The sequence below is a fragment of the Pogona vitticeps genome, chromosome 3, assembly GCF_051106095.1.
Source record: "Pogona vitticeps strain Pit_001003342236 chromosome 3, PviZW2.1, whole genome shotgun sequence".
Lineage (NCBI taxonomy): Eukaryota > Metazoa > Chordata > Lepidosauria > Squamata > Agamidae > Pogona > Pogona vitticeps.
Window position 1 is genome coordinate 80,531,336 of NC_135785.1, and position 26,238 is coordinate 80,557,573.

Consider the following 26,238-nt stretch of genomic DNA (forward strand, 5'->3'; position numbering starts at 1 on the left):
GGACTCTATGGTGCTTTCATCTGGATAAGTGGATGGATGTACAGGGTTGCACAGTGGCTACATACTTGGGTGAGAACTGGGTTGAGAGTACCAGGTTCGGGGAGAGAAAAAGGGAATCAGAAAAAAAAACTTGGGGCAAGGAAGGAAAGACACCGAGAGAAAGCACACTGAGGTGGGGATAGCAATAAGAAGTGTTTAACTTAGCAAAAACACATTCATTAGGTGGCAATCAAGCAAGCATGCCCAGAACATGCGCAACGTATGTTCTCACACTGTAGGAATACAGGAGTGTGGGTCGACAAGGCTTCCAGACCTAAAAACATTCCATTAGACCTACACCCTAAGGGTTCTCTGGAATTCCAATACCAACTAGCATTTTCTGTTCCTCTCAATAGAGTTCCCTTGTAAAATCCCTTAGCAAGCCAAAAGCCAGTGTTTGTTGGTTGCAGTACAAAGAAGACAGTGATTTACCCACACATGAGCACAAAAAGAAAGTAATGAGACACCACTCAGCTGCAGTAAATCACTAACCTTTAATTAAACATCTTTATTTTAGCACCCTAGTGTGCTCTAATCAGTCAAATAGTGTAAATGCTATTTAGTTCCTTTTAAAGTTTTGGTGCCTGGTAATGTTATGATGATACTGAGACCCCAAAATTTCAGCAGGGCATTTCCCTGCCCCAGTTACAACCTGTTCTCAAATGATAAGAGCTCATAGCTCTGCTTCTTCCTCTACTCCTGGTCTGGAGTGGCTGGATATTACATTCACCTGGATAAGTGGATTCTGACCTTTATGGCATGGTTTGATTCTACTGCTCACTTGAGTGAATTTCCAGATATTCACATTTGTCAACACATTCATTAGTATTATTGGAAGTTAACTGTGATGGTGACCTGAAGGATGAAATGTTTTATTCTGGATTTAAATTCTAGATCAGTAATGATAAGTCCTTACATAAATGGGAGTCAATGAATCATCATAGAACATAACAGAAGGACCCAGTAAAACCAGATTAAATTGTTTAGAAATCACAGGACCAAAAAAACCATTACAATCATTTGAGCCTATAAGAAGCACAAATAATTACAATAAACAATGGTGATCTCCTTCCTGCCTGCACTAATGGGGCTGGGACAAACAGAAAAGGGTCTGAGTGAGGGCATTGTCAAGAATAGGGTTTCACATCATCGTCACTGAACTCAGCTGCTCTGTTCAAGTTGCCTTGTCAGCCCATCCTGTGATATGCTGTTGCTAAATGTCAGTACTCTTTGTAATAAAAATCAATCACCATCCATGACCTGATCCTAGATGAAGGTGTTGAACAGGGAGTTATTATAGAGACCTGAATGAAACAACTGGGTGTGTGTGGGGGGGATAAATGGGGTCTCAGCTATGTCTAGCTGATACTTGGTATAGTATCAACCTAAGCTGGGGGCAGATTGCCATCACCCATAATAATTCCACCTCTTTCACAAAGAAACCTATTGACCAGTGGTGTCGAACTGTGGCCCTCCAGATGTTCTTGACCTTCAACTCCCAGAAATCCTGGCCAGCAGAGGTGGTGGTGAAGGCTTCTGGGAGTTGAAGTCCAAGAACATCTGGAGGGCCACAGTTCGACACCACTGCTATTGACCTTTACACCAGTTTTGAAGGTTTGTACCTTGGGCTGAGCCAAAGAGGCAGAACAGGTTTGATGCTGGTGCGGAATGTAGCAGGACATATTTTGACATAGTTTTTGCTAACAGAAGATGATTGGGGTGATTTTCACTAACTTAGTTGTCATGGTTAGAACATTTCCTTGTAATGCTTGGCTTGATGGCAATAGATCCTCCCCTCCCCACCCATTATGATGGCCCATCCTGAGAGATTTATGGAATCTAAACAATTAGTGGCGCTGTGGGCTAAGCCGCAGAAGCCTGTGCTGCAGTCGTAAGATCGAATCCACGCAACGGAATGAGCACCCGTCGCTTGTCCCAGCTCCCGCCAACCTAGCGGTTCGAAAGCATGCAAATGCGAGTAGGTAAATAGGGACCACCTCGGTGGGAAGGTAAACAGCGTTCCGTGTCTAAATCACACTGGCCATGTAACCACGGAAAGATTGTCTTCAGACAAAACACTGGCTCTATGGCTTGAAGAGCGGGATGAGCGCCGCCCCCCAGAGTCGGACACGACTGGACAAAAATTGTCAAGGGGAACCTTTACCTTTTACCTTTACCTAAACAATTCTCAAATGCTCTGGGGGAGTTCTTGCTTGATAAGGCTTGTGATTTGGTTGAGATTTTGGTCTTTCTATGGAATGGTGAGATGCAAAGGACCATCAATACAATTGCCCCTCCCACAGCACCTAATCTGATTTAAGTTAAGACCTACAGGTGACAAAACAAACCAGATGATGCTAGAATGCAGGTGCAGTGAGCCTCAAAGGAAAACTGATTAGTAATTAATTAGGACTCCTCACCTGCTTTTTCTGCTGAATTAAATGTCACTATTTTGTCTTTGACTTGATGTTCATCAGAGTTGTTCCAAGTGGTGAAGAATTTGTTGAGATTTGGATCAAAGAGCCCCAACCCAAGTGGAATCCTTGATCACTTGCAGTAAAAATATATATATAAAAATTGCTGAATACTCGAAAGAGCAAGTTGCTCTCATATTCACTTGGAACTTGACCCCACAACTGCCACAGAATCTGGGGTGTATGTGAGTTTCCAACACAGCATCTAGTCAGGCTTCCTGGGATCAGTTTCAGTTATTGCACCGTAGATGATATGGACAAGACACTTGAATAAGTGGGTTGCACTTTCTCTGAAGCAGCAGGTACATAGCCTGGGGTTACTCTTTGAACGATCTTTATAATTCAAGGCTCAGGTGAGCAGAGTGGCCCCAAGTGCCTCCTACAACCATTTTTGGACAGGGATAATCTGGCTACAATAGTTCATGCACTGGTAACCTCATGGTTAGATTACTGTGATGCTGCAGCAAATGCAAAATTGGCAGCTAGACTGCTAGCAGGAATGCCTTTCAGAATTCATATGACACTGGTTCTGACAGAATTGCACTGGCTGCCAATATACTTCTTCTTTGACTTTAAGGTGTTCATGGTAACCCATAAAGACTTAAAAGGCTTGCTACTCAGATACTTAAAGAAACACCTCTCCCTATACCTGTATACCTGCCTGATCACAAAGATCTGCTGGGGATGGGGGCTCTTCCATTGTCCTGCCATGGAGAATGATCCACTACACAGAGATACAGGGGAGGGCTTTTGTGCCACATTTATGGAATGCTCTCCTCTTAGGAGGCTAGACTGGCAGCAACACTAACCCCATTTTTTGCACCAAACATGGTTATTAATGAAGGTCTTCAGGGATTAAGGGTCATGGCTTTATAATGCAGTGGAAGCTTCTTTTTTGTTGTTGGTTTCAATGCAATATGTATCTTTATGTTTTAGATCTTTTTAGATGGTCCTGAATCATTTAACTGTTTTGTTTTCCTTTCATTGTTTTATCCCATCTTGAAATTTTAGAATATAGGGTGGGATATAAATCTCAAATAATTAAATAAAATACAGAGAAATAAGGGGGCTGTGCATCCCATAATATTTTATTGATTCATTACATGTATATTCTATTTTCCCAGAGTGAGCTCAAGGCACCTGAGATTATGCTCTTTCTGCTTTATCCATACCACTAGTCTATGAGGTATGTCAGGCTGAGAAAGTGTGACTGGCCCAATATCTCCTGCTGCGCTTCACAGCCTAGTAGGAATTTGAACCCAAGTCTCCGGAGTCATGACACACCGGCTCTAAATAACTGGTGGGCCACAACAATCTATATGACCAGCTGCTGCTGTTGTTGTTGTTTTTTTTTTTTTTTACAGGATCCGACTGAATCCCATTTGGCCCAAGGCTTTCTCTACACTTACAGTTTATAGCAGCACATGATAATTTTCACCAAAACAAACAGAAAAGGGTATGTAAGTGCTGGTATGCACCAGATGTGAGCTTTGGCCATGTCCAAGGCTTGCTCCTACACAGGCAGAGGAGTGCCCCCTATCACACAGGTGGGAAACAAGTGCTTCAAGAGCCTCAGTGGGGCCTCAGACTTTTCAGAAGTTAAGGTAAAGGTAAAGGTTCCCCTTGACATTTTAGTCAGTCGTGCTTGACTCTAGGGGGTGGTGCTCATCCCCGTTTCCAAGCCGTTGAGCCAGTGTTTGTCCGGAGACAGTTCCCGGTGTCATGTGGCCAGCGCGGCTATACACGGAACGCTGTTTACCTTCCCACCGAGGTGGTACCTATTTATCTACTCACATTTACATGCTTTCAAACTGCTAGGTTAACGAGGAGCTGAGACAAAGTGATGGGAGCTCACTCCGTCGCGTGGATTCGATCTTATGACTGCTGATCTTCTGACCCTGCAGCACACAAAGGCTTCTGCGGTTTAGCCCGCAGCACCACTACGTCCCTTCTCAGATGCTGGGACCTGTCAAATCTGGATCTATCCTCAGATTCAGGTAGTAATGGGGATTGACAGATTTCTGTTAGGATCTGCTGGCTAACTTCGGGGTAAAGAACAAAGTGATGGGAATCAGGAGACTCGTAGGGAATACCGCACAAGTAGAAGCTACTGTAGCACAACACTTTGCCCTTAAGTGCTAGCTGGACAGCCAGCTGGTTTTCTCCTGCCACCCAGTAACAGCCTCTGCAACTGGAAGCAAGGTAGCTCTTAGAAAAAGATTTGGAGAAAACAGTTTAAGGTGGAAGTCAGTATTGGTAATGAGGTCTCATGCTGTTTCCCTATGGACTGAACAGCAGCCAAAATCTGACACCCTTCCATTGAGGACAAATTCCCCTGCTGCCCCACCCCCATATCTATAGGGCTACACACTGGTATCAATCCACATGATACCAGTGTTGGATGGCTTCCTCATTTCAGGATCTTCCCTGTTCTAAAATGTCTTTCCTGAGGCTTAGTTATAATGAGTGAAACATATAAGGTAAACTATGCTGGCATCTGGAAGCCCACTCCTTGGCCAGGAATGTGACCATTGGAATGTGCCCTCCCCACAGTTCTTTGAAACTGAATTCAGCCCTCAAGCAAAAGGACGGTCCACAGCTTCCCTCTACCAGATATTAACTATGTCAGGCCCACAGCTTTCCCTGTACAAAGGCACTTCCAAACACAGGACACTCTGTTAAAAAGAGATGATGATGATGATGATGATGATGATGATGATGATGATGATGATGATGATGATGATAATAATAATAATAATAATAATAATAATAATAATAATAATAATAATAATAATAATAATAATAATAATAATAATAATAATACAAAGAAGGAGGAATTGAAGCATAAGAACACTTTGCACATATTAGGACTGTTTAGAATCCAAGCCCCCTTCCATATCATACATTGTTCTGGAAGGTTCTGTAGTAAATGGGAGGCGGGGCAGGTCACTGCAAGAAGAAAAGGGGGACAACAAACCTTCCTTCCATTAACTTACCTTAGGACTCTGACCTTTTATTTTTCAGTTCAGCGCAAGATATTGCCCCTCTCTCAGCTTTGCAAATATAGTAATTAAAATTTGTGTTTAAGATTTCCAGTTATTTCCTCTATTATCAGACACATGGCAGAACAAACTATTTTTTTTTCTAAGTGAAACACAGATGAGAGAATTTTAACTTTGCTGAGGTAACTTGCTTCCAAACCCAAACTATTTAATCAACATTTTGTTTCACTTGTTTTTCTTATTTGTGATCAAAAAGAAATCAGAAAAGAACAGGTTTAGTTTCTGTTGTTAAAATTTCAAATATTTTGGAATCTGGATAACAAAAAATATAAGGCATCTAGTCTATAGGAACTATAAATAAGTATTTGGTTCTATAAAGGAAAAAAAATAGAAAAATTAAATCTAACATTATTAGGAAGAATTGCAATAGGAAAAGCTCATATCTTACCAAAACTTCTATTTCTATTTCAAAACATCTCTCTACAACTGGAAACAAAAAAAGATAAAACAAGGGCAAAACATATTGGAAAAATTTATTGCAAGGAAAAGTAAATCCCTGAGACTATAAACACAGTTAAGTACGGCCCAAGACAAAATGGAGGGCTAGCAATACCACATTTACTAAAATATTATGAGGCTTTCCAAACGGCCCAAGTAATCAAACTTATACAGGACTGCAAGACTCTTGAATGGGCTAGAATGGAGAGAAAATAACAAGAAAGGTAATTGGATGTATATTTATATAAAGAAAGATTTTTGACAAATGAGAAACAAAGACAGAATCCTTTTACTAAAGAATTACACCAGATATGGAGGAAATATAAGAAAATCTTTGCTCCCCCTATATCTCCATTATGTCCTATATTAGAACTCCCTAAATTTTAATTTCAAGATAAATACACACAATTTAAGCAATGGAAAGAGAAAGAAATGTATAGAATAACAGACTTGTTTATACAAGGAAAACCTATTACAATCAGACAGCTCCAGGAGAAACTAGGCATATAGTAACAATTGGTATCAGATAACCCAAATTAGAAATTTGGCAACTCAACTACAGAAAACACCGGATTCAAATAGACCATTAACAGAAATAGAGAAATATTGTATAAAGATAGGAAATAAAAGGAAAACATGGTTAATTTCAGTAGTTTGGGAGACAAATTTAAAAACGGAGATATTAGAAAACACATGGAAAAGAACATGGACCTCTCTACCTTATAAATCAGTATCATCTCAAGCTAAAGAAACAGTGTTAAAAGTAGTGCACAGATGGTACTTATACATTGTAAAATTAAATAGAATAAATAAAGGAATATCAGACATGTGTTGGAGGAAATGCAGGAATAAAGGAACTCTGGAACATATGTGCTTAACATGCCCATGAGTGGAAATTTTCTGGTCTGAAGTAATTAAGGGGTTGGAAAGTATAACAGAAGGGAACAAAAACCTTGTGAATAAAGAACTAATTGTGATTATACAAGGACGAGTCTGTTATGAAAATGCCCAACAGTGGAAGGACGCTCAGGACTTGTCCTTGCAAAGATTTCAAAATAGAATATGGAGACTTGCTCTGATGGAAAAACTGACCTATTGCATTAAACTCTATAGAGGTGGCAAAAAAAAACACAAGATAAATTTATGGAAGTATAGTATCCCTTGTTGGCCTCTGGTGCAGGAGATCAAATGGAAAATGGGCTGAAATGCTGGTTAGTTTGAATAACTGTAGGGTTAGAAGTAAAACATATATAAATGTTTAAATACAGTATTATTAGTATTTAAATTATTATTGGAATTAAATTATTGGAAATGTAACTATTTATAGGTAATTACTACTTTTTATTTTTTGTTATGTGATCAGAGCATTGTTACATAATAATAAAAAATTAATTTTATAAAAAAAAACCAACAACCTGTTTTTCTTATTTGTATATTTCTACACCGAAGCTGAAAGAGGATCCATACTCTCACATCTGGCTTTTGGAAGAAAGCAAATTGGCTAAAGAAACATGATTTGCTAAAAATGTCTAGCCCACATATGGAATTTGTCTACTCAGTGATTTTTAAATATATATATACATTGTTTAATGAATAATCATTTTATTTCATCAAAGTTGCCCAGAAAGTCACCTTTTCTACCAAAAACCTGCCCCAGGCTGATTGTATATCTATCACACCTTGAGGGTTTGTGTCTCCTCTTTTATTTGTGTTTAAATAGTGGTATCTGATTCACACCTAGAAATAGGGTACAACCAGTTCACATAGCTAGAGGATGAAACTGTAAGGACAGTAAATGCAAGAAGTTCAAAGGAGGACAATTCCAGGCAGCAATATTGAGAGTGACTAATCAGAATAGTCCCATTCAAATAAAGAAAATGGCTCTAAGGTGATGAGGCAAGAGTATGGGTTGACTGATGTAAATTTAAAGGGGAAAAAGGAGGATTTCAATCAAGGATCCTGATGGGTGCTTAACATTTCTAGACAACGACCAACATTACTCTGGTTACTTACATTGCTGCTAGTTATTCACTAAAAATGGCATTCAGAATGACTAACAAGAATAAAATTGATATTTAAAACAATCTGAAATACAGTTAAAACATATACATAAATTTAAAACATATATTTAAAACATAATTAAATTTATACATAAATTTAAAACATCAGTTAAAAAAATCAGTATGCAAGCAGTTAAAATCTTCTTCCACAACTTTTCCCTTTATTGTTCTTGGAAAATGACATTGCCTCTCTATGTCTTGAGCATTGCTGGAACCTTTCCATTGTTTTTTTAAAAATTCTAGCAACATAAACATTTACCTTGTAAAACAGTGAATATGTTCGTTCCTTTCTTCCTCCCACTGCTGGGGTATGGGTGGATTCTGTTGAACTTCAGTTCCCATCAGCCCTAGCCAGTACAGCTAAATGTGAGGCATCATGAGATTTGCAGTCCTAGAACATCTAGACAGTTGTACCATTTCCTTTCCTTAGGACACCATGCTGTCCATCAATGACAGAAGTAAGAGGTTATAAGGAAAGATAGTTTATAAGATTCATGCTAAGCAAAGCAGTTTATTTTCACACCATGAAAAGGTAAGTTCCAAACTAAATAAATGTAGAGCAAAAATTTAAGTGATTTACAGCAAAAATAACTGAAGAGTTTCTGTGGCATATTAAAGACAGGCACATTTCATCACAACATAGTCTATACATGTCCCTATACATGATATTTGCTTTGCAGTCTTTTGTTGTAAGCAATCCAAAATAACTGTCACCATCATCTTCACTGAATATTGATATTTACCATGGAAGGGCATATGTGTTTGGAATGTACATTTGTTATACTCATTTCCCCACAACTGCAGGTAGGTGATTTGTATTGAACACATGCAATTCTCATTGTCCTTCCATCACATGCACACACCAAAAGGTTATTGTCATACACACAGCCATCACAGGAGCACCATTCTGAGATATGCAATAAGGCCCACCAGTTTTAGCAGGATTAGATCCAGGTCCAAGATCAATGAGGTATGGTTCACCTTGCAGCTCAAGGAATTATCTGTAGCCAGTCTTCTCGCCTAAGAAGAGCCCTGCTGGGTCAGGCCAAGGGCCCATCTAGTTTGTATCTCACAGTGGCCCCACCAGATACCTCTGGAAGCACATGAGATAACTAGATACCTGTCTCCTGATACCCCTCCCCTGCATCTGGCATTTTGAGGTACTTTCCTTTTAAGCCTGGAGATTATACATCCCAATCATAGCTTGTAACCTGCGATGGCCTTTTCCTCCAGGAATCTGTCCAATGCCCTTTTAAAGGCATCTAGGCCAGATGCCATCACCACATCCTGTGGCAAGGAGTTCCACAGACCAACAACATACTGGGTAAAGAAATGTTTTGTCTGTTCTCACTCTCACAACACTCAATTTGAGTGGATGTCTCCTGGCTCTAGCATTGTGTGAGAGGGAAAAGAGCTTCCCTCTATCCACTTTATCCATCCCCTGCATAATTTTATACATCTCAGTCATGTCCCCCATCAGGCGCTTTTTTTCTAGACTAAAGAGCCCCAAATGTTGTAGCCTTTCCTCATAAGAGAGGTGTCCCAGCCCAGTCATCATTTTAGTCTCTCTCTTCTGCACCTTTTCCATTTCCACTATGTCTTTTTTGAGGTGCAGTGACCCAAACTGTATGCAATACTCCAGGTGCAGTCTTACCAACATTTTGTATAACAGCATCATAGTGTTGGCTATTTTCAATCCTCCTTTTAATGATGATATTTACTTTACTGGGGACAAACACAGGAGTAGGCAACACCATTACAACCCACTAAAGAAGTCATTCAATTCTGCTAGCTTTCCTGGACCAGGGCCCACATCATCAGGTTTGCATCGGTGTCTTGTCATTAGTACAAAAAAAAACTAAAGTTCACAGCAGATGGATTTTGCCAGGTGTTTTTCTAGTTAAGGAAATGTGCAGGCTGCACTGGAATTGTGATTGTAAAATTATGGCTGAGGAAGCTGTTGATTGGCTATCATACCCCATTTCTTCAAACAAAGAAGCACAGGCATCATGCATATACCTGACAGCATTATTATTAAATACAAATGAACCAACTCCATGGGTGGATGCTCTGGGAAGAACAGCAATGTCGGTGTATGTTTATAAAAAGTCCTGCCACCTTAGATGTATAAACGACTCACTCATCCTGCCTTGGTGACAGCAGCCACAAAATTAAAAGACGAGTGCTTCTTGGGAGGAACACGATGAGAAACCTAGACATCATCTTAAAATGCAGAGAAATCACCTTGTCAACAAAGGTCCACATAGTTAAAGCTATGGTTTTTCCAGTAGTGATGTATGGAAGTGAGAGCTGGACCATAAAGAAGGCTTACCACCAAAGAATTGATGCTGCTGAATTGTGGTGCTGGGGGAGACTCTTGAGGGTCCCCTCGACTGCAAGGAGAACAACCCTATCAATTCTGAAGGAAGCCAACCCTGAGTGCACACTGGAAGGACAGATCCTGAAGCTGAGGCTCCAATACTTTGGCCATCTCATGAGAAGAGAAATCTCCCTGGAAAAGCCCCTGATGTTGGGAAAGTATGAAGGCAAGAGGAGAAGGGGACGACAGAGGATGAGATGGATGGACAGTGTCATCGAAGCAATCAACATGACTTTGACCAAACTCTGGGAGGCAGTGGAAGACAGGAGGGCCGGCGTGCTCTGGTCCATGGGGTCACGAAGAGTCAGACACGACTTCAGAGGCCTGGAGTAGGAACTCTGTCCATGCTCTGTTGCTGTTACTCAACTATCCAACAAACAGCAACAGAACATGGACGGAGTTCCTACTCCAGTCCTCTGAAGATGCCGGCCACAGAGACTGGCAAAATGTCAGGAAGAACAACCTTCTGAACACGGCCAAAGAGCCTGAAAAACCCACAACAACCATTAGATCCCCGCCGTGAAAGCCTTCGAAAATACGGTTGTTTTTTTTTTGCAAAGAAGAGGGAAATGTACGTCTGGTCCAGAACAAAGCATAAGGAAGAGGGGGGGCGCAGAGTGTCCCCGCTGTCCCCCTTCCTGCAAAGCTTCTGCAGAGAGGTGGAGGGGGCCCTGAACGGATCGCCCCCGCCCCGTTTGAACCCATTTACACGTAAGTCCCCATGAGGACATCAGGGAGCCACGTCCTCACGTTCTCATGCGGTGCCGACGGTCTTCCGAGGACGCGGTCAGTTGCTGAAGCGTGTTTTGTTTTAAGCGCGTCCCAGCGAGTCGCAGTTTGGCCGGGAACCCCGAGTACGGCTCCAATAAGGTGGACACACGTGTATGAGGTTTGTTTTCCCCTCCCTCCTCTTCTGCCCCCGAGGTAACTGCCGGGAATTAGCAGCCGGCCTTTCACGAAGTCACGAGGAAGGTCTATAAATACGTGGCAGGCAGGGCCAAGTTTGGCGCAAGGGTCTTCAAGGACGCGCCCCTTCGAGCCGGACTACATGGCCCACGAGCCCAGCAGTCAGGAAGGGTCCCCCGTCTCTTCCGCCCCTTCTTTTCAACGTGTCCCCCCTGAAGAGACCAGCCCCCCGGCGGACGGAGCCCTCGAAGGCCCCGCCCACCCCCAGGCGCCAGAGGGGCCCGCGGTTTGCCCAGGCGCCTGCGGTAAGTCAGGGCTGGCAAGCCCCCCCCCCCCCCCCGAGCAACGCGACGGCGGTGGAGAGGCAGAGAAACCGAGCGGCCGTCGTGCTGTTGCCGGCCAAACCTTGGCTAGGGCAAATAGAGGAGCCACGGCTAATGGTGTCTGGGCCACCGGCTTGATTCGGGGCTCAGTGTGCATAAGAGCAACTTCTCATCTTTAAAAACGATTGCCTTTCATTGTTGTAAGCCGCCTTGGGTCCTTTTCCAGGAGGAAGGCGGGGTAAAAATATTTTTAAATAAATAAAAACCATGCCAGAACAATACCCTTTCAGCGCGTCCCTATGATTTCCTTGCACCTCCGCAAACTGGGGAAGGGGTGCCGGACCATTACTGGGACCGCTGGGAGCCGGCTGAGGCCCATCAGCCGCGGGTTGCTCGAAGGGATTTTAGGAGATTATTTATTTGCTTGCTTATTCAATTAAATCACTTATAGCCCGTCATATATTACGGGATCGTGTGTCCTTTTTTAAAAAAAACAAAACCCTGATTGATCTATCACCGGGGAGGGGGATTTATTGGAGCGCTGAAAAAGAAATCTACCTGCAACTGCTCCCCCATTGTTTGTTTGTTCTCCCCCCCTCCATCTGTAGCTGTCGAAGAAACCCAGGCGAGTCCAGAGGGGGCGTCTGGGCAGGTGGAGGACCTAGAAGATGGTAGCCCGGAGGACGGAGGCAGCCAATATCTGCCGCTGACAGCGCGCCGGGCCCGCACTGTCTTCACCTCGGAACAGCTGGAGGTGCTGGAGGAAACCTTCCGACGAAAAAGCTACGTGGGAGCGGAGGAAAGAGGTAGCCTGGCTGCTTCTCTGAATCTCACCGAGACCCAAGTGAGTTGGGAGAGACGTTTCCCCTTATCTGAAAGCAGGAGGGCGGAGCAAAGTCGTCATCTTTGCTCTTGGGGCAGTGGTTCAAAGTTATCTCGCTTTGGGTTTTTTTTTTAAAAGAAACTTAGAGTTGATGAGTACTGTGGTTGGGAATGTAATTGAGCGGGCCGAAGGGGAGGGGGGAGAGAGTTTTAATTCTGTTTTTATTTTAAATTGGCAAAATTATCTGCTTTTTGTATGTATTGGAATAGCCCTTATAGCAGTGGTCCCCAAACTTGGGCCTCCAGATGTTCTTGGACTTCAACTCTCAGAAATCCTGGCCAGCAGAAGTGGTGGTGAGGGTTTCTGGGAGTTGTAGTTCAAGAACATCTGGAGGCCCAAGGTTGGGGACCACTGTGCTTATAGGAAGGATGAAAATGATGTAGATTGTGCAGCCTGCAAGCATTTCTTGAGCCTGCGCCACTGATTTTCCAAAACTGGAAAATCAAGCTTCCAAGAATCTGCAAGGCCTGAATTCCCACATTTAGGGGCCTCAGGTGTTCTTGGACGTCTTAATTAATAATCACATGGTCAGGTTAATTCCGCTTTAGGGTGATCCCTTCCAGAGCTTTCTAGGTGTAGAATACTCCAAAAGGATTTTACTATTCCCTTCTTGGACTACAACTCCCACAAGCCTTAGCCAGTACAACCATTGATCGGAATGTCTAAGAGTTGTAGTCCAAGAAGGAGCATCCACACCCTCAAGTTAGAGAACCAAATCTCCTTGGGATCTGGCTCTCCATTTCACAGCTGTCTAGGGGTATGTGTGGTCTCCACACCTTTGCATGATCCAGAAGAACCTCCCACTCACCAAAATGCTTTGGGGAAAAAGTCGAAGTGGTGGAAAATAGGACAGCTGGGCCCCTGGACACACAAGTGCCCTCCCCACCTTATAGCAACATACAGGAAAGGCTTCAAGTAAAATTATGGCACCTTCAGAGGTGGACACAATGTCTGTGTTTGGGTGAAGATACAGAGTATGGGACCTGTAGGTCTACCTCCTGCTTCCCTGTGTTTCTTCACAGGACCTGTAGCTCTTAATTTGACACAACCGAACCTTGCAACATAGCCCTGGAGGTTTTCCTTCCATCCATTGTGTGGATATGAGTAGCTAACACAGAGGCAGCGGTGATTAGTGCCTTGGAATGCAAGGCAGGTTTTTCTTTCCTCCAACCATTGCTAGTTTGTTTCATGTCTTGCTGCCTTGGAGTCTCAGTTGCTTTGGATATAACTTTTCCTTCTGGAATCTCATTGACAAGCTAGCCTTTTATGAGATCCTTTCTTTTATCAGGAATCATCATCCTGAATAATCACTGTGTAATGGTTAGAAAAGCATGCCACTTTGGGATGGAAGATTGGGCTACAAGTTACAGAACTAAATTGTCAAAATTTAATAAATATGTTTTAGAAACCAAATAATCCTGAAATTCACATCTGTATGGCCCCTGTAGTATCCTTGCTGTGTTTTGAGAGAGTAAGTTTCACATTTTTATGCTATAGTGGCACCCACACAGCTTTCTTATGTTATTTGCAGCTCATACCTATACTATTTACACTACTATAGTTCAGGTTACATTATATGACTATTATTTTTGTTTGGGAAGTCGACAAAGGAATAAAGTATGTTGGCAGCTTTACAGACTACAGTTGTAAAGTGGTGGCGCTGCGGGCTAAACCGCAGAAGCCTGTGCTGCAGGGTCAGAAGACCAAGCAGTCGTAAGATCGAATCCATGCGACGGAGTGAGCACCCGTCGCTTGTCCCAGCTCCCGCCAACCTAGCGGTTTGAAAGCATGCAAATGGAAGTAGATAAATAGGGACCACCTCGGTGGGAAGAAAACAGTGTTCCGTGTCTAAGTCGCACTGGCCATGTGACCACGGAAGATTGTCTTTGGACAAACACTGGCTCTATGGCTTGGAAACGGGGATGAGCACCACCCCCTAGAGTCGAATGCGACTGGACAAAAACATTGTCAAGGGGAACGTTTACCTTTACCTTTACTAGAGCTGGGAAAGGTAAAATTCCCATATATCTCCAACCAGCATGGCAATTGCTGGTGAATTCTGGGAGATATAGTAAAAAAAGAGTAGCTTTTCCATGCTCTGAATCCAAGTGGGGCACTTAAAAGCTTACCTATGTTATTGTGTACCACAGCCTGATTCATATGTCACTGGAAGAGCCTGTCAGACCTTACTGAATAAATCAGCTTTATTTAATGCATCTTCCTATTAATAAATCACCTTCCACTCACTCACTCAGCATGTAAATATCTCCGTGCAAAATATCTTCACAGCACCAAGAACCTTTACCTTTACCTAGGGTCATTGTGGAAAGCTTTCCTTAACGTCTTCGGTTGTGTTGCTTCCTAAATGTCCACAGGGAGGAGAAGGCCAGGCTTCTGCTGTTATTCCAGATTAGTGCTAATGTTCTTATCCTGAATGCCTTGAGCAGAAATACACAGAATGGAAGTAGATATAATTTAGATGTACTATATCTGGTGCTGTAGTGGACAAAGTGACAGACTAGGACTCGGAAGACCTGTATTTGAATCCACTCTGGATTATGAAAACTCACAGGGGAGGAGGAAGGGAACTGGTAAAAACAACAACAATCCTTAAATATTTCATTAACTTTGAAAGCATGGTTAGGGTCTCCCTAAGTTGGTTCTGACTTGAAGGCAAGTAACACACACATCTTGTGGCTGTAGCCTCTGGTACATCTGTTGAAGTTGGCTGTGATTAACAAACACTTCTGACATTTAAAGGTTGTTCGTCTTGAAGGCACTTCAGAGCTTTTCATTAACAAGTGATGCTGTGTATTTCCTTCAGCACCTTAACACAGTTACCACCACCCCCCTTGAAATTAGTCATAGTAATCGACTAGTCTGTGGGAGCTTCTGTGACTGCTTTCTGTACACTCAAGGCTTGCAGATGCTTTGGACTACAGTGGTCCCTCGCTTAACGGCGATAATCCGTTCCAGGAAAATCGCCGTTAAGTGAAAACATCATAAAGCGGAAATAAAAAGCCCATTGAAACACATTGAAAACCTTTCAATGCATTCCAGTGGGCTTAAAACTCACCGTCTAGTGAAGATCCTCCATACAGCGGCCATTTTTGCTGCCTGTATAGCGAGGAATCCATCCCTAAACGCAACAGGGAGCCATTTTATTTACCCGGTGGCCATTTTGGAACCACCGATCAGCTGCTGAAAAATCATCGTTTTGTGAAGAATTGGTTCCGAAGCAGGGAACCAATCATCCCAAAGCAAAATTCCTCCATTTAGACCATTGTTTTGTGATCACAAAAAGATCGTCGTAAAGCCGATTTGTCATAATGCAGTGCAATCGTAAAGTGAGGCACCACTGTATAATGCCCAGAATTCCTTATCATTGGCCCTGTTGGCTGAGGCTGATGGTAGTTACAATCCAAAGCATCTGGAACATTTTATAGGTGAGATTGTGAGTAAGAAAGAGCACTTGTTGGCAGCAGCCAAATAACCTGCTGTGGCCTGAAACTGGAAGAGAAGCTTTAAGTGCTGACTTTTGCAGATGGAAGGCTGGTACCTATCATATTCCCATTCATTTTGGAATGAAAAACCTGTTTCAAGGCTGATTAGGTACCCATCACGCCTCGCCTCTTGATTTTACTGTTACAATATGTAATCACATAGACAAATGTCTGAATGTTGGATAGCCTAAGCTTTTAAGTGCAGTGTTTGTTCTCTTGTAAAAATAGGTAGGACTACCCACATTTGGAAGTGCAAATGTACTTTGACTCAAACATATATATTTCTTTTCTTTGAATAAACCCTATTGCTGACTAGGGAGGAATGTGTTCGTTTCAGCAGTTTCATTGCCCTTTAGTGCCATGTAGCATGTTTACAGAGTTTCATAATAACTAATAGTGCAGTCTTTAGCACAGGATTAATGAACACTTGGTCTCTACTGGACAGCTGCTCCCATCAGTCTTCACCACTAGCTGTGCTGGCTAGAGTTCATGAGAATCTAGCAACATGGCAATCTAGCAACATCTGAAGGGCTAGACATGCCTCCATCCTCTGCTTAGTGTGGAATTATTTGGAGGCAGCCTCGGTGGGTGCAATGGAAGGTGCTATGGATAGATGACTCCATTATCTGGGAAGAGGCAAGGAAGAGCATTCAGCCTCTTTGAGATGAACTTATCCTCATTCTGAAATATCATGTTAGTAGCTTGGAAGTAACCATTAACCACCACCACCACCCCTTTCTGGTGTATAGAGCAGCCCTGCTGAGTACAGCAGATGTAAATTCTCTTTTGAAGGGATAAACAGGCAACAGGGATTCATACTGTAGTAACATTCTGTTTAGACTGCTGTTATGTAGTACTTATGAAGTTATACCTGCAGACTGTTTCCAAACTGCAATTGGTTCAAAATAAAGGAGGCCGGGTTTTCGCAGAGAAACTTCACAAGGAACACATTTTCTTAGTGTCACAGGTTTCTTGTGTGATTGCAAGCTGAGTTTGGGAGGCTAGTTGGTGCTGTCCACAGCTTAGGGCCTTGTACCTTAAGGCACGCCTTCCCTGTATCACCTCCCACAGGGCGAACTGCATGAGGTCACTGAATCTTCTCTGTGTAGGGCTACCATTAGAGATCAAAAGAGTGGCAACAAAGGAGGGGACTTCCTCTATGATGTCCCACCCCAAGGAATTCTTTTCCCAAGGGAGCTCATTGTATTTTAAGCAGCTGAAGGCATTTCTGTTCCTAAACCTTTGAATTGTTAGAATTTTAAGCACTGGACGGTTGCTCTTTGTAAAAACTGGAAATGACGTTGTATCACATTCCCATTAGTTAGTGTCAAGGTGCTATTCTGGGTGGTTGCAACACTTATAATAGAAAACAAAAATAAATGTAGAAACATTAAAAGCAGCAACAATAACCCTAAAAACAGATTGCAATGACTAATCACATGCATCCAGAGTGGATGTCTTTAATTGCTTCCTAAATCTCAACAGGGAAGGGGCTTGATGGAGCTTCTCTGGAAGCTGGTTCCATAAAGATGAAGCAACCATGAAGAAGGCTCTACCTTGTGTAGGGGATTAATGGGCCTCCCTCAGGGTGGCCACCTGGAGGAGCCTCAACGACGGGGATGATCTTGTGGGTTGGGTGGATGATATTAAGGAGAGGCACTCTGACAAGTAACAGGGGCCCAAATCGTGAAGGGCTTTGTATGTGAGTGTTAAAACTTCGAACCTGATCCAGGATGCCACGGGGAACCAGTGGAAGTGAGCCAGAGCAATGTGGTTAAATTTACTTGCACCCAACACCAGTCTGGCTGCCACAGTCTGGGCCCACTGACTTGTCCAGATCAGGCTCAAGGGAAGCCCCATGTACAGAACATTGTAGTAGTTGATCTGGGAGATGATCCAGGGCCTACACCAAAGTCCTGAGGGAGTCCTCATCTAGGTAGGGGTGAAGTTGGGCGATTAGCCTAAGCTGGTTAAAGGCTGATCTCGACTGCAATCTGGAACTCCCAAGAAAGAGCTGGGCCCAAATTATGCAGTTGGTCCCTAAACTGGAGGAACCAGCCTAGGAACCATTCCCCCTAACCTATCACCTCTGCAGTGATAGGTTACAAAATCTCTGCTTTCTCCGGGTCCAGTTTGAGCTTGTTAGCCCTGATCTATTCCAATACACTGAAACCAGGCAATGCTCAAGCATCTGGACGATATCCACTGCAGAGGTGGTAATAGAGAGAGAGAGAGAATTGGGTATCATCAGCATACTGATGACAGCTCACTCCAGATCCCCTGATGACCTCCCCCAACAGCTTAACAATATTGGGAATAATGTCAGTTGCTGAGAAACCCCGTATTGTAGGGTCCGAGATGCTGAAACCTTCTCCCCTAGCTGAAGTCTCTGGACATGGTCCTCAAGGAAGGTTTGGAGCCATGCTAAACTGTCAATCCCAACCCCAGAGAGCCTGCCTAGGAGGATACCATGGTTGACGGTTTCAAAAGCTGCTGAGAGATCTAGGAGTACCAACAGGGTGCATCTGCCCCTGTCAGCCTCCCTTAAAAGGTCATCCTGCAGCACCACCCGTGTTGTCTCAGTTCCCTGTCATGGCCTGAATCCAGACTGGAATGGGTCAAGGCAGTCCTGATCCTCCTGGTATGACTGAAGCTGATTTGTCACCACTCCCTTGGTCATCTCTTCCAGGAACTGTATGTTAACAATTGGACGGAAATTGTTAAGGCTCTCTGATGTGAACTGGAGGTGTTTGATGATGGGATGGATGATGGTTTCTTTTAAACGGAGGGAAGCATCCCCTCCGTGATGAATCAATAACATTAATGAACCAATCAATCATAGTCTCCTTTATGGCCCTAATCAGCTATGCTGGAAGGGTCAAGTGAAGGGGGGGGGCTACAGTTAGTGATCACCCTAGGACTATGAACATTTCTTTTTCTTATTAGGTGAGAATCTGGTTCCAGAATCGCAGGAGCAAGTTCAAACGACAACTACAAGAACAGTGGAAGAGTGTGCGGCAATGTTATCCCTTCTCTCCAGAACTTGACCATGAGAGGCAATGCAGACTCTTTGAATTTGTCATGTATTCTGTCCTACCTCAAGAGACCATTCTGCCTTTAACATGGCCTCTGAGACCAAGTTTGGGCATGCCATCTGATCCTCCTGATAGTTTTTTTGAAGAGCATCACCCTCCAACCGACCCACCCTTGCCTTGTTCTTCTCTGCCCTCTTCCCCAGAGCATCCTGTTGCATGCGATGGACATCTGGACAGTGAGCAATCTTCTGCAACACCTGAACAGGAAGAGGGGGACAGTTAAGACAACATTTTCTATCAAGGATTTGATGACAGAATACAATGGTGATTGGGGACAGCATTTAGGGAAATTTTAACAACTACCATTAAAATGTTTTTAAATCAAGCATCAAAACAGTGTTGGCTGTGTATTTTTAAAGGTTATTGTTTTGGTTGATGGCTTTGATCTAGTGTTATAGAAAGGCATGCATCAGAAATCAAGCTGTGATGTAACTGCTATGTGTATAAAGGTCTAGCAATCCTGAATACATCTATTGTATCTGATTTTTGGAAGCTAAGCCGCTCAGAGCAATGTGATTCCATCAGACAATACCAGGATCAATGGGTATGTCTAGGAAAGAATCATGTCTGAACTCTTGGACAGGTATTGCTGCCAAATCTGAGCAGACAATACTAGGCTAGAAGGACTAAGGATCCTACTCAATGCCTAAATACTCTTGCCTAAGTATGCTGGAATAACACAAAAATGCAACTTTTGGAGGTGAATTGCCGTAAGAAATCACCATATACATCATTATTAGTCTTCTTTATCTCCGAAGACACAAACATATTATTTAGCACTTTTACTTGTTTGCTAGTGATACCCGCCTTCTCCAATCTGGCTCCTTCCAGCTGTCTTGGACTAGAACTCCCATCATACTAAAGAGTGTGGCCATTGCTGGCTGAGATTATGAGAGCTGCAGTCACATACAGCTAGAGGATGCCCGGTCGGGGAAGGCTGATCTTGAGTATTGTGTGAAAGCAACTTGATTTCTTCTTGAAATGTTCTGGAATAATTTGAGTTGTTAGGAGTGACAGACTTACGTTTCAAAGAGAGGTGACTCATTGGAAATGAGTCATAAAGGTGCACAACTCAACATACTTTTCAAGTATCCTTGGCTTTGGATATCTTGCTGTACAAGGCATATATGAGCAATGAGTAGCATTTTCTTCTGGGAAAAAAAACTTTTTGTGTCTAGTAAAGAGTAAGCAACAGTAGTTGTCCGGATAGAGTTGGATTGTAGCCCCCATCATGCCCCACCATTGGCAGTGCTGTTTAAGTCTGGTGGGTTCAAAACAACTGGAGAGCTGCAGCTTAGCCAAACTATGGTTGAAATCCTGTTGTGTAGTTGGTGTAATATTTAGACAAGAATTGCCATATGTTGAGAAAACTCCATAGGCATTGTCTGTTGCATGCCAAGTTGCATGACTCTGTATAGCACAGATAATGTCTATGGAGAAGTCTGAACTTGTAGCAATATGCTTCCAAATGTTACACCATTGGCATAACTGCTCAACAGGATTTCAGCCTATATTTGGCAAGGCAGGACAGGAGTACCTTTGTCCTCTGACTGTCTTGGTCTATTTTTACTGTCATTATTAGAATGTTCAGTGATAAGGGATTGTGAAAATTTGTCAGCCATCTGGAGGAACAGAGATTCCCCAACCCAGCAGTAAGAGAGGAGGGACATAACAGAGCTAAGCTAAGTGGTTTTTTTATGCTCACTAATGACATCGACTGTACCATTCTATCAATTTAGTTGATAAAATCAATGAATTACATTAATGAGGAAATGGAAAGAGTTTTCAGCTGTGGAATGTGAAGCTGAATAGAAACATTACATGTAGTCTATGAAGTATTGGAAGGCAGTACTCACCAACTTAAATTAAAATTGAAAACATCTTAAGATAATCTTTGCTTTCATATAAACAAGGAAAAGGCCATGTGGTCTTCAAGATTACATAAATGTAAGAGTAGGTGATACCTTTCATTGGACCGCTAAAAAAATCAAACAAATTGCAAGCAGTTAACATAGTCTTTAAGTTACATTAATTATTCTACAAGTGATATAATAAAAATAATTTTAGAATGGCAGAGCTGGAAGAACCCTTATGGATCATCAACTCCAGCCCTATCAACAAGGTACAGTGTTGAATCAAACTCTATTCCCATTTATATTGCTGTTAATTTTTTTTGTATGAGTTTTAGACTTACATTGTAAGACCCCACCATATTGCTGAATGGTTTTTTTAAGTGGGAGTCACATTTTAAACATTAAATTGCCTAGTGTAGTACTTGTACTAATGGGGGCAGTATAAATCAATCAGTGTCAGCCAAAAAAAATTATTTAGAGCCGCCTAGAGTGGTCTTAACCAACTAGATAGGCGGGATATAAATAAAACAAAATAAAATAAATATTTGATTAAGAGTGATTGATTGACTGATTGATATACCGCATCATCAGGGCAAGCACTACTCTGGGCAGTTCACAAGTTTGTTTATTTTAGCAGTGTAATTGGGCGCTGGCTAGTCATATTTTTGTTGTTGCTCTTATTAAATAATTGGGAACAAAAATATGTGCTGATCTATTTAAGATCACTCAGAGATCTGCCAGTAGATCCTGAGCCACTATCTTTGAAGTGGTCACATACTGTACATTGTATCTGTGATATAAAATAGATGGTCAGATTGGATACCAGATAAGGCACCTCCATTGTAAAATGCTGTGAAGTAATATTGCTCATTTCTGATTCCCTGTGTGAAATAGTTGCTTGATGGGATTGGGGTTATACACAAAATGGCACTTCATAGAAACAATGTTTGCTTTAATACATCCATCAAGCCTTTATATTTTGAACAGAGATGTTATTCCATGCAGCTGCAATATTGGCCCAGTGGTTTAACCTTAAGCCACTTCTTCCTGCTTGAATTAATGTAAGAAGAAAGTGAAACCCATTCATGTGTGCCGCTGCCTCTGAAGAAGACTGTAAAACTTTCAGTTTCCTTGCACCTGGCTTTACTTGGATGTGGCACACTAGGCTTAGCAATTTTTGAGGAAGTAGTCCTGCTACAATAATGAAAGGCACTGAATTCAGCTGAATGTAATGGAAATGTCTGCTTAAGTGTAGCAAGACTTGATCACATCACCTATGACTGCAGCCTTACAGTGCAATCCTGTATGCGCTATTAGGTGAAGTGGTTGGATTGATGGTGTGGGACTCAGGTTCACGCCTCCATCAAGCCATGAAAGTCACTGAATGATCTCAGGCTAGGCATGTTCTCTATGTGTTTCCTGCTTCACAAGGCTTTTGTGAAGATAAAATGGGGATGAAGAAGGCTCTCTGGGCTTCCTTGAGATCGCTGGGAGGAAATGTGAAATTTGAATGTCCCACATGAATGCCTGCTGAAAAGTAGGTTCTATTGTTGTTATGTGCAGTCAAGTCACCTCTGGCTTATAGCAACTCTGAACTGAGTCATCAACAGTCCTGCTCAGGTCTTATGAAATCAAGGCTGTTGCTCCCTTTATTTAGCCAATCCCTCTTATATGTGGTCTTCCTCTTTTTCTGCTGCCTTCAAGTTTTCCCAGCATTATTGGGAACCCTTTCCAGGTCATAGTAGAGGGGAATTGATAGTGCCATTAGTGATGGGAGTGGAGTGACTCCTAAAGGACAACTCAACTGACAGTAGTAGTGGAAGGTGACACTGCCAGAGGAATGTTGATAAGACAACCAGTGGAAGAACTTTCAGTGGCACTGTGGCAGCCCATGGCACTCAAGTTTACTTTGGTTAGCACTGCACAACATTTCTGAACATTTTAATTTGAAAACCCTATTATCCAAAATGGAGTAAATAAAAGATTGGGTTCAATGAGGCAAACTTCTCAATACAGTAAGTGGGCATCAGATTGCCGCCTGAGAGTCATTCTACCGATGGGACTACAGTATTGACTCGGATACGTTCAGCACCACGGACAGCTGCAGCTCCTGGGCGGCGCCGAGATGGGGCGCTTCCCGGCAGCCCTGCTGGGAAATTGATGCTGCCCCAAAGGCTGGCGCCACAGTCTATATACCTAGCCTTCTCATCAGCGTTAGGCTACAGTGAGGCCCGTCCAGGCGGTGTGTGATAGCGATGCCCATCATCCTTGACTCTGCTGGCTAGGGCTGATGGGAGTTGTAGTCAGACTATGCGGAGGGCCGCGCATGCCCCAACCCTGCCCTAGATCTTCCACTCCTCCGCCGAAAAGCTAGAAACGGGCAGCTCTCCCCCGCCCCGCTCCCCCACCAACCGATGCTTCTTCAGATGACCCACTTGCTGCGTGACACCAGCCTCCGAATGTGTGCCGTCTCTTCTCCGCCGGCGCTTCTCCTCGGCTCGCGCATCTCGAAGGACGAGCCTTTTGATCAGTTTCAAAAAGCCGAAAGAAGCGCTCGGATCGGGCCGCGACCGAGATCGTTTGCGTCTAAAAGGAGAACTCCCGCTGGTCGGTTTCCACCCTGGGCGGCCGGATGGCTCCTCCTCCCCCCCGCCCCCTTCCTGTGCCACCCCCCCCCCCACCATTCCCAAAGCCGGTGAATTTCAAAGTAAATGTTTTGACAAAGGAGATCAAAGGTGTGCCGCCAAAAAGAAAAGAAAAGAAATTGTGAGTCGCAGCTCAAGCCATTTGCAAGGGCGGGCGCGGGCTGGAGCTGCGGGGGTGGGGTTGGATTCGAAGGAAGGTGAGAAAATCGCCACTCTTCTCGGCAGCCTGAAGTGTGTCAGGGACGGCGGGGCCCAGCAGGAAACGGCCGCCCGCAACGCGTTTGCCCGTCCTGTCACTCCATCACCACCGCCTTCTGAGCCGAGACGGGGCCGGAGATAATGAGAGGGCAGGTTTCGCAGTTGGGAATTTGAAGCGAGGCGAGAGTTGCTTCAAAGGGGATTCCCGCAGCTCGGCGATGCTCCGCGCCGGAATGAGAGGGAGATGAGAGGAACTCCCCTCCCCTCCCCGCTCCACCCCTCCCCCCGAGCCCTGCCACGTTTCAAGGCTGAGTTCAAAGAGGCTTCGTCATCACCACCTACTGGACACAGGCATCCATTGCACCTCGGAACTATCAGGCCAGAGAGAAAGCGCGCGCGCGCTCTTGTGATCTTCTTAATGCGGCTGGGTTACCGTTCTCAGTATCCTTCACCCTTAGCTCTGCCGTTTGGTGCCGAAGGTCTTGCCAGATTTTACCCACAATTCATACAACCGGCTTTGTAGGCCTCCCGGAAAGTGTCCAAGCCTTGACCGATTTCTTCCAAACCGTGCAAAATACAGAGCTGTTTGTTAGTAGATTCTGGGAATTGTAATATATAACACCATAAAATTTCTAAGTGCTGGAAAATACCCTGCAGGGAAAACAAATCTGTGATACAGCGTTTCATAAGCCCATCCCATGGTGTATTTAGAAAACCCTCAGGAGATAACAGGGGGTTGAGGTTGAATGCCGTTGTAGAGGACAAAACGTTTGAAGGATCCAGGAGTCCCCAATCCTTCCATAGAATAATCCCTTTAGTTAGACCAATCCAAAAAGGCATGAGTAAATCTGGTGGAGGTGGAGGCCAAAGTTTCATTTCCTGGGACATCTCAGGCTGCCACAAGGCCTGGAAATGCTTAGAAAAAAACAGGAAAGAAAATAAAACTGGAAGTGACCAGAGGTCTCCTTCCAGCTTTGATTTTTGGGCTTCTTTTTGACTAGGCGGGTGCATGTGACCCAGCTACAGCAATGTCAATGCCACTGCTTCTGGACTATATTGGGTTTGGTAACTAGCAATATAGCATTACTCATAGGGTTCCTTTCGAGTCTCTGTTGGTTTCCCTTCCAAATCTCAGATTTCTCATTTCTTGCCTGCAGTCTCCCTTTGAGTGGATGGTTGAACTTAGCTGTAGAGAACCTTCAACAATTTCAGTGTCTTCAATATTGAAATTAAAGTTCTGTAATTCTTCTGTAGATGTTGTTTTTGCTTTCTTAGTGTTCAAGTGTAATCCTTTTGCATTTTCTTACTTCGTCTTCCATCAATAGTGACTTCACTTGGTTGCTATTTTGTGCCATTAATATGGCATGTCTTCCATTACTGGTGTTCCTTCCACTGATTTTCACAGGTCATATATCTGATCTAACTTTCCATGCGAGATGTTTGCATACAGACTGAACAGATGGGGAGATAAAGCACACCCTTAGGGTCTAACACCTCTGCCGATGGGAAACCATTCTGTTCCTCTATATTCTGTCTCAACAGGAACTTTATGCTTTGCCTATCTCCCACCCAAAAGGAGTTTAACACATTTTAAAGTTCATCAAGTCTCTCACTTGGGAGGAAAGATTGCTCAGCAATCTTTCCTCCCAAAAAAATTGCTACCTGATCCACAAGCAATTCAGCCTTTATGCAATAAAAGCTACAATCATACTTATTACTTGATAGAAAGTCTCAGTGAACTAACTTGGTTTACTTCTAAGTAAACACATAAATCCTTATCTGAAATTTACTTGGAAAATCTTCCTGGATATGTTCAGTCTTCATGAGTAGACCAAATAAGAGGTGAATTGACTTAATAAAGGAAGCCAAATTGGAAGTGACTTGACTTTGACAGCACCTAACAACAAGAGTTCACTTCCAAGGGTTACTAATGTTTTAACCAACCACTGTCTATAAGAACATTCTGACGTGCAGATATAAACAGGAAGAAAACAAACCATCTACTATACTGATTTCTCCATATCAGCTTGCTATTAAAACTTGCAAAAGAACAAGCTCTCCTGATTATTTTTGATAGTCGTTGAGCAACCCTACCATCACCTACATTTTGGAGAGAAGCATTTGCATGTTTATCTTGATCTTCCTCTCATACAGAGAGGCCCTTGTAGTCTGAGATGCAATTATTCTAGATTTTTGCATTCTAGTCTTTTGTGGTTTTAAATTATATTAATACACACAACAACCAGGAAGTGTTCTAGCTCTGTTGTAACTGTTAGCTTCACAATTTTTTTTTTGTAAAGCATGGCTTATATATGGCCTTGCTGATGAACTCACTTCTTTACAAGTATTGTACATGGTACAAGTTCCTGTACTTTTGGA

At 43.1% G+C, this 26,238-nt stretch overlaps 1 protein-coding gene across 1 annotated transcript; it reads left to right on the forward strand.

The window, feature by feature from the left end:
- The first annotated feature begins 11,423 nt into the window (after positions 1-11,423).
- Positions 11,424-19,497, forward strand: VENTX (VENT homeobox). Its single transcript, XM_020795001.3, has 3 exons — positions 11,424-11,664; positions 12,291-12,526; positions 19,015-19,497. Exons 1-3 carry the CDS (start codon positions 11,502-11,504, stop codon positions 19,384-19,386), a joined length of 771 nt encoding a protein of 256 aa, XP_020650660.3. The 5' UTR covers positions 11,424-11,501; the 3' UTR covers positions 19,387-19,497.
- The last annotated feature ends 6,741 nt before the right edge of the window (positions 19,498-26,238 follow it).

Coding starts and splice junctions, on each gene's coding strand:
- VENTX (XM_020795001.3), top strand. CDS start 11,502: ATGGCCCACGAGCCCAGCAGTCAGGAAGGGTCCCCCGTCTCTTCCGCC. Junction 11,665..12,290: donor GGTTTGCCCAGGCGCCTGCG/GTAAGTCAGGGC, acceptor CTCCATCTGTAG/CTGTCGAAGAAACCCAGGCG. Junction 12,527..19,014: donor TGAATCTCACCGAGACCCAA/GTGAGTTGGGAG, acceptor TTTTCTTATTAG/GTGAGAATCTGGTTCCAGAA.